The sequence below is a fragment of the Corylus avellana genome, chromosome ca7 (assembly GCF_901000735.1).
Source record: "Corylus avellana chromosome ca7, CavTom2PMs-1.0".
In the NCBI taxonomy this organism is placed as follows: domain Eukaryota; kingdom Viridiplantae; phylum Streptophyta; class Magnoliopsida; order Fagales; family Betulaceae; genus Corylus; species Corylus avellana.
Genome location: NC_081547.1, coordinates 22492595 through 22501862, shown reverse-complemented (window position 1 = coordinate 22501862; position 9268 = coordinate 22492595). Strand labels below are relative to the sequence as shown.

The 9268-nt window shown below is 34.4% G+C and overlaps 1 protein-coding gene across 1 annotated transcript; it reads right to left on the bottom strand.

Moving 5' to 3' along the window:
* Window positions 1-3674: 3674 nt before the first annotated feature.
* Window positions 3675-8789, bottom strand: LOC132188316 (probable receptor-like protein kinase At1g80640). Its single transcript, XM_059602740.1, has 10 exons — window positions 8374-8789; window positions 7345-7515; window positions 6979-7229; window positions 6749-6881; window positions 6600-6663; window positions 6409-6505; window positions 6205-6304; window positions 4359-4477; window positions 4162-4251; window positions 3675-4079 (listed from the first exon to the last, which is right to left on the bottom strand). Exons 1-10 carry the CDS (start codon window positions 8543-8545, stop codon window positions 3918-3920), a joined length of 1359 nt encoding a protein of 452 aa, XP_059458723.1. The 5' UTR covers window positions 8546-8789; the 3' UTR covers window positions 3675-3917.
* Between the last annotated feature and the right edge of the window lie 479 nt (window positions 8790-9268).

Here is a 9268-nt window from a genome sequence, read left to right as displayed (position 1 = left end):
GGCTGCTGGAAAACTTGTGGGTGGGCGACGCAACTTCTTGGGTTCCGGAGCATGACTTCTGATGCGCTGACAGGCCTGTCATGGAGCTCCACGTGCCCCCCTGGATAAACGATTTTGACTACCATGTTCTTGGAGCTGCTACTGCACAGCCAGCTTGAAGGGGCCATGGCTTCTCTGTCATACAGAGAGAGAGGGAGAGAGGGAGAGAGATTAATTGACATGTACGTACTCGTTGTTGGGGAAGATAAGTAACCGTTATTTTCTTGGGATGGTCGAGACTCAAGAATATCCATGCAACAATCCTGGCGTTGCTATATATGTATATAATGAGAAATCTCCATGGCTTCTTATTTTTGATGCATTATTGATAATATCGTTGAAAGTTGCAAGAAGGATGTCATCTCTTGGCATCACATATATATGACTCAGTTCGACACCTAATATTATGTCTGGACTTTTCGTCTTAAACAAGATTTACATAAAAAAAATATAATAAATTTTTATATTAAATATTTAAAAATCATTCTTAAAATTACTATTCAAGTTTTCATCTTCAATTTTTTTGATATGGTATTTTGAATAGATAATAACATTATAAATAATATGTTTAATTAATCTTTCTTTCTTTGTAAGTTGGATTTAATTAGTTATGTACTAAAATCAACGATATCGGAATTCAACTATATTGGAACTCGTAACAATGACCAACTAAAACCAACCGCCCTTGATAATATAAGTTTAATGTATAAAATATTGAAGAAATAAAGAATAATAGAACTAGTAAGTAAAAGATTAAAAGTGACGAAAAAAAGAAAAAAGAAAGTGGATCGTACTTTAGTTTGGAATTTAACTTATTTTTAAGACAAATTTAATTGGAAGACTTTTATAAATTAGGGACCTGCTGCATGTGGCCTAATTGGCTTCAACGTACGTACAAGGAGCTAGCCGGCACGACATTTACAAAGGTTAAGGAATTTGTTATTTAGGATTTGTATTTTTAAATTGTCTATCTTCTATATTTGTCTTTGTCCGTGAACCAACCAATGTCTGTAAATTTTTTTCTAATAAAAATGGGTAGGTTGGGGAGACTAATTGTACGTAGTTATCTTACTTGGGCGTGATCATAGTAGTACAGGAAGAGCCTAGACGGTGGGAATCGCAAACGCTCATTCAAGTCTAATTGAGTCATAATCTAACTTAGCCCCACCATGACATCAATGAAAATCCAAGGCCACTAATACTAATTAGGCATATGTGGAGAATCTTTATTGCGAAAATTCGAATTCACGCCTTAGTACATTCTATGACCACTTAAAAATTTTCTTGAACTATTGAATCAACACCCTTAATAGTTCTAAATTGTATGTAATTACCCATCCATAATTGGGAGGTAAAAAGTGCAGAAATCGTGATCGATGAAGCTTAGTGCATGTGACAAATCTCCTTAATTCGTCATTAATGGTCACAATATTGTTGGCGCCTTATAGACTTCTTCGTCCTCTACACCTGTTGTTAATGTTAACTACAATTTAATGGATGAATATTGTAAGGCCCGCAAATTATAATTTATATAAAATTATAGTAGGTGTGTTACTATACGTACCTTGTTCTTTTAACTTTTAAATATGATATTTTATTATTTTGCAGCGGAAATAAAATCAATACATAATAATTCATGAATTTGGAGCGGCAGAAAAATTTAAAACTTCTTCCTATTAGATTAATACACATACATCAGCGCTAATTTTTCGTAAAAATATAGACATTTCACAACCTGTCTTATCAATAATCATTACATGACAACTATTGCATTAACTTTGCCTCCTATTTCTTTTTCGTCTTTATCGTGCTGTTCGAAACCGTCTTTTATTTGTTTGTTTGTTTGTTTTTTTTTGTTTTTTTTTTTTTTTTTTCTATAAATAATATTTATAAGTAGAAGGCGAGTTCACAACTTAGTAAATAAACAACAGTTCAAATCAGTGTGTGGAGTGAGCCGTTTTTTAAAATGTTGGAACATTTGTTCCTTCAATTCTATAAATGACAATACTTTCTCGTTGCATAAAAAAGTTATCACAAACATTTTTTTAAAAAAAACTCTTTACTATGTTATTCATCAAACCAAATCTCTCTCTTTGAAATTCTTTACTCTTTGAAAACTCTTACTATGCTAAGTGTAAAATAGCTATTTAAAAAAAAAAAAAAAAAAAAAAATCTCTTTGGATTCTTTCTCTTTGCTCTTTGAAACTCTTTTTCTTTAAACTCTTTAAAACTCTTTCTCTTTGCTCTTTGAAATTCTCTCTTCACCTCTTTAATCTCACTATCGTGTAACGAAGATTTCTTTGATCGATCATGACTTCGTGTATCTTTATTTTAATGTCACCTCATTATGTAAGAGTGAAGATTACACCAATTAATGAGATTTATCTTAACAAATGTCGTCTAGAATTTGTGATCAGCAAACATAGTTTCTTTTCTAAGGTTATCAAGTCAAGTGTACATAGGCAGAGTTAGAATTGTTTTTAACTTTTGTATGGTTAAATTTATTATCTTCTTGTAACTTTGTGATTACCATATAACTTGCATTCTTTATATATTGAAATGAATACATTGGCAGCTTAGAAAAAAAAAGAAAAAAAAAACCAAAGAAATGAATACATTAGCTGGAATTATTCCACCAATTTCAAATCTATTCCATTTTCTTTTGCATATTCATTTAAGGAAATCGATTTTTTTTTAATTTAAAAAAAAAAAACATTATTTGCGTCAATTTGTCGATGCTAATAATGTTTTATTTTATTTTTTTACTTGTTAAGTAATTAGCAGCGACAAAGTGAATGTTGATGCTAAACCTCGGTATCCACACTTTGGGTTGACGCTGATGGTGGAACGTCCACTTTTGTGCCGATGCTAATGGTCCACCATCAGCGTCTACCTTTGTGTTGACGCTGATGGACCATCAGCATGTGGATGCTGTTGGTCCACCAACAACGTCAACTTTGGTTTCAATTCTAACTGATCCTTAGTGTTCATTAGAAATATTACTAGCTTTGACATTTGTGGACACTGTTGGGTCCAAAGTCGACGCTGATGAGCATCAGTTGACCATTAGCATTGGAGCTATTGTGTCAACCTTATTAGTGTCGACATGTCAACGTTGTTGACCAACAACGTTGACTTTGTGACTTTTAGCGTTGACGGTTGGTCGACGCTAATGATCAATTTTTTTGTAGTCAATCAAGCCATTATTATTCTTGAAATTACCAATTCCTCCAATGTAAGATGATGCAAAGCACTCGCCACCTTTTTTATTTGCATTGAAGATGATGGAATTATGTTACGATCCTTATGTCCCACATGGGTTAACTCTAATCTTAATTATGAGCACCCTTCATTTGCAAGCCGGTTTTTAGAGGTGAGTTTTACCCAATGTTTGAATCAAATTAAAATCCTCTAGGCAGTGATCCACAAAAGATTCCCTATAGTTTTAAGGGATTTCTAGAGCTCGTTCTTTTTGTTCCATCTAGTAGGGCCTAGACAAGAGATTCATTTGTTTTCTGTGCAGAATTAATTCAGATTTCTACAAGTTCCATGCATAATGATGATAGGTTAGCAACAAGACCTCTACAAGCATATAAAAGAGAAAAACCAATTTTTAAATGCCATGACACAGAAGAAGCATTAACACACAGAAGAATCTTTCCATTCTAATGTTGCTTTTTAATTCTGTTGTACAACTAGGGGGAAAAGGATGTCTAACCTAAAAGTAAAATGTTATGAGATTGTCATGAAAAAATCCCCTCAAAATTACTACACTTTACATCTGTAATCACAAAAATAGAAATCAAAAACAAAAACAAAAACAAAAACTTTCTTTCTAGCAGGGCAATGTGTAAGAGTCTCAACCAATGTTTCTGCAGTCAGCTGGAAGATTCAGAGCAGGCTGGCTCGGTAGGTTCTGTAAATCTGAGTGACCCCCTAAGCTCAGAAGGGACAAGAGGGATGAGCGAGTGCAGGACATCCGTTATCAGTGGCCGGTAACTTGGCTCCGGTTGTACACATAGTACAGCCACCGCAGCAACCTGTTTGATGGTAATATCATTCACAATTTAGCAATTACACGACTCACAAGTACAAAAATATTTGTGTTTTCATTCTACAAACCTGATATAAGTGCTTTAGGTCCATTGTGTTTTCTATTACAGGATCCACAATGTTTGGAAGCTTTGATCTGTCTGTAAGCTGGGGCATAGCCTGCAAGTCAAAGATGATTCAAACATCATTAAGAAGCCAAAACTTAGAACCCTTCTTAAATTTTACTTCATAAAAAGCAGCTTGGTGGGGTCGGAAAGAAGACTTACCCATGTGACAATAGATTGGATTTGAGCTGGGGAAACATTCTCCAATGGCTTTCTTCCCATCAGAAGTTCTAGAAGGACAACTCCAAAAGCATAGACATCGCTTTTATCAGTTAGTTTACCTGCAAATACAACCTTACAATTTTATATGCAAGAAGCCCGCTCTACTTAGCATATAGGATCTATTTGGTGCTAGAAACCTAGATATAAGGGACAACTCATTTAAGTATTATAACACTATCAGCATCAGAAAATTGATGTTTTGTTTACAAACTCTATGAAAAATGAAGGAATAGAATTCATCCACTTTCTTCCCCAACTTGGGAGGCCATCACGGGTTCCTTACATCTCAATGAAACTAAAATCAAAGAAGTAAAACAGCACCAAAATCAAGTCACAGTAATACATGACGCATCCTATACCATGATTACTTTACCCTTGGAACAGATAGAATCATAGGAAAGAGTACATTCCAAGCACAAATCATACTGAATTCCATATTCCCAACAGGAAAATGGATAGACTATCTAAAGGACTTCTAATCTTATTCTGAATGTAAAAGACATGGGAGCTTTGGTTGTTAAGACAGATGGTTTGGCATAAACTCAGTTCTAGGTAAATCAAATCAGAGTAACTTGAAGGTTACACAATTTATGTAATTTAAAAGAATCATCTACCTGAATTCAAGAATTGTTATCAGTCTTTGTATTACATATATCGGAGATTATATGCAATATTTGTGATAAACTTGATCATCCTAAGCGTAAGGACAAGTCCTTATCATCCCGATCAGGATAGATGAGCCTGCCTTGCAGCGGGTCAGCACCTCAGGCTTTCTTTCTGCTTTCTGTCTGTCTACAAGTGTCCCTATTCTAGAACGTGGTGAAGTGCCCATACAAGTTGTCCTCTTGTGAGGTCTTCTATGAGTTGTCTTATGGTGAGGTATCCATATTCCGTAGTATTGTATTTGTTCCATTATATAAATAGATATATGAATGATGAGCCATATATAGCTTCTGAGCCTCTCTTTTCTAGAATACGTTAATATTGACATAATATCAGAGCCAAGGTTTTACATTTAAATATTCCATCCCTAAGTTTTGTCATTTTCTTCTTTGTTTTCTTCCTCCCCATCTATAACGGTGTGGAGGTTGATGGTGGTGTCATGGGGATAAATTTAGAACCTTGCCACCGCCATCGACCTCATCAATATGGTGATCAGTGGCTGTATGTGGTGGCAAAAAGAAAAAAGAAAAAAGAGAAAAAAAAAAAAAAAAAAATCTGTTGTTGTATTTCAGTCTGAAGACAAACTTGCTGTTGTGTGTACAAAGTCTTTGTGTCAACAATAGTTCCTTTGTTCCAAGCTGAAGCTTATATGATATCTATGCTTTAGCTTGAGGGGGAGTGTCAAAAAGAAAGGGACAAGTATCCATATTCTAGAAGGTGGAGGTGTCCCTATGAATTGTCTTCTTGTAAGGTATACATATTGCAGAATATGTATTTGTTCCTATATATATCGATGAATGAGTGCCATACATAGATCATGAGCCTCTCTTTGTGAACTACACTAATCTTGACTAGAAGTGAATAGGCGCATATATTTGAAATATCACACTAAAATCTGAGCATCTCTAGAAATTTTGCAGAAAAATCTAAAAACAAGAACATTAAAGAAAAAGGTTGAAGAAATGATGCTTATTGGAACAGGGAGCATTTCAAGCACATTAAGAGAAGTTTGAAAGGTTTCATGCAGAAACAGCTCTTGAGGGAAGAAAATACAAGCATACGGATCATTCAAACCAGTGGTCAATTAATATGCAGTTTGGAAGCCATATAATGTCTTGCATACCATCTAAAAGGTACTCTGGTGCTGCATAGCCCAAAGTTCCTGAAAGCTTTACGTTCTTGTTTTCGGTGCCAGAAGTTACGGCAAGGCCAAAATCCGATAGCTGATTCAAGAAAATCTCAGTAAAGGAGAAAGCGTCATGGTAAACATCAAAAAGAACCAAAATAGTGTGCATGCCAATTTCCACAGGTCACGTATAGATCTTACCTTTGCAGTGAAATTAGAATCCAGAAGAATGTTAGAAGATTTTATGTCTCTATGAACCACAGGAGGATTGCAGTGCTCATGAAGATATTCTAAAGCTCTAGCACCATTGATAGTAAAACCAACCATGTTAACATAAGAAATGGGGAAAAAAATGAATAAAGTAGAAAACATAATTAGCATAATGGACTTACCTAGCAACATCAACAGCTATTTTCATCCTCAGGTGCCATGTTAAAGCTGATCCTCGGGTAGGTCCTAAACCATTGAGAAAAAAACATACAATTTTAATGGACATATAATCCTTGTTTAAATCTTTAATCAGGAAAAAAAAAATGTATACCATGAAGTTGAGTTTCCAAAGACTCTTTCTCCATCATTTCATAAATGAGAAACCTTGATTCGCCATAAATGCAGTAACCCAAAAGTTTAATAATATTCTGATGCCTGATTTTACTCAACCAATTCACCTCATTCTGCAAATTTCATATAACCAATTAAGACGAAACACAAAGCAAGAAATTCAAGTACCAGGAAATGGGTATCCAAATCAATTTCAGAGAAACCATTTACTTCAAATTCTCTTGCTGCATTTTGTCTGAGACCATCAATTCTCTTCACTGCTGCAAGGAATTTTTCATCAAAACGAGCTTTGTAGATTCGTCCAGAACCACCCTCACCCAAAACATTACTTTCTTGGAAATTGTTCGTTGCGGCTTCCAATGATTGATAATCAAATATAGCTACAGAACTTTTCTTATTGACCATCCTCAAGGAATTAAATCTAACCATAATTGGACTCAAAGACATCCCTTTTCCAGCCTCTTCAGATCATATTAAAACAGACGGTTTAGAAAAAAAAAACAAAGTAAATATCTCAATGAAAAACAAGGGAAAAAAAGAAGAGGGTGATTGCAATTTTCAAGGAAGAGAAGATACCTATGCTCTTTTCGCTTTTCTCCTTGGAGTTCTTCGAGTTTTTGCATCTGTAAAACCAAAAATATAATAGAAACAGAAAAATTCCACCAAGAAGAGTGGAAGCAACAATGAGCATTATAAGAATTTTTTTGTTCAAATCTTGGTGGTGCGCTACTCCAACCTCTGGCACTCCTGTTTTAACATAAGAAAAATATGACTAAATGTGCTGATTAACAAAGAAAACCATCAGTTAAGCATATGAATGTTTACACATCCGTTGTAATCCTTTTTTAAAAATAAAAAGATAAAATATGTATAGCTAATTTTCTTAATTAACCATAGAGATTATGACACAGAAAAAGGAAGAGAATTGTATTATTGAAGTCCAAACCCAATAGTTCACTATCATCAAATAAGTACTGGATAATCAGAGAACAACATTAGTTAATTGTACTAGGTCTCTGTTTGGTTCCCAAGGACACAGTGTAATTAGCATCTTACAACAATATTAATTATATTCTCTGTTCTGATTTTCTTTCCTTCTTTTTCTTGAAATAAAATATTCAAAGTCACCCCAACTAAGCAAGGCTGCTGTAACAGTTACAAGTATACAAGCTAAGTTTTACCATCTTAATTCTTTGATTCTGATACATTTTCTCAGCAACCAAACAGGGCATAAGCTTAAAAAAAAAAAAAAAAAAATCCCCTGGTAGATGTATAATTTACTGAACTTGTTTGTTTGTTTGTTTTGGATTTTCAAACGACTAACAGTGACTCACAGTCTAATCTCCTTCCTTTTTACTGCATTTCAGCAACCAGGCAGAGCACAAACATAATATCCAAAAAGATCAAATCGAAATCTGTCCACTAACGAACATATCAGACTAAAAATCTATCTACTTCAGATGGGGTTTCAATTTAGAGTTTTGATTTTTGAGCCAATGCAAACCCATTACCCCATATAAGCAAACAATGAACACAGCACAAAAGTCCATGATGGGGAGGGGAACAAAGAACAAAAGCAGAAAATCATCTGCATTGTTGAAATACCTGGAGATTCAGCTTGCATTTTTAGAGAAAATTGAGAAGTGGGTTGTCTCTCCTTAACAAAAACAGGCTCAGGAACGGATGATACAGCAGGCTCTGATCTGGCATCAATTATGGCCGAAAGAAAAGTAGTGTTTAATACCCACATAAGCAGTAAACGACCAAGAAGGTTCATGTCACTTTTTCCTCAAGGGACAGAATCATAGAGAGAGAGAGAGAGAGAGAGAAAAGTGTGTTAAAGTAGGGACTTTGAGAAAACTTGTCTAAGTTACTTTGCTGTCTATGTTTGAATCTTTGTTATCCCATACTCCATAGGAAGAAGAGGACAAAACAAGTGTTGCAGGGAAACCAAGAAAGTCCTTTTTTATGCGATCGGTTTCTATCTATCCGGTGAGTGGGTCAGTGAGGGTGTAACTATGAATCATGTGGCAGTTAGCAAACAGCCAACTCTAAACCACGTTTATGTTTAAGTTTTGAGAGAAGGGTAGTGGGGTTCATGGCCACACAAAAAGTGATAATGGAAGGAAGAAAAAAAAAAAAAAAAAAAAAAAAACTTCAAACAAAAATGAAAATCGATCATATATTAATTTTATTAATTTATTTATTATTATTATTATTAAAATATAGCTTTACGTTTCCTTAAAACAATGGGTTAAAGGGGTTTTTGGTAGTTAGGTTTTGACGCCTTTATTTTATTTTTACTTGTGTTTTGTTTTTATTATAAAGGGATAAATGTAATTGGTCTTTGTGGTTGGCCTAATTTACAAATCACTCCTTGTAGTTTAAAAAATAATTTATAGGTCCCTAGAGTAGGCTAAAATAACATTTTACTCCATGAACTCATTTTCCGTTAAATGACTTAACGGAAACCGTTACTTTGCCACATCATATCCAATAA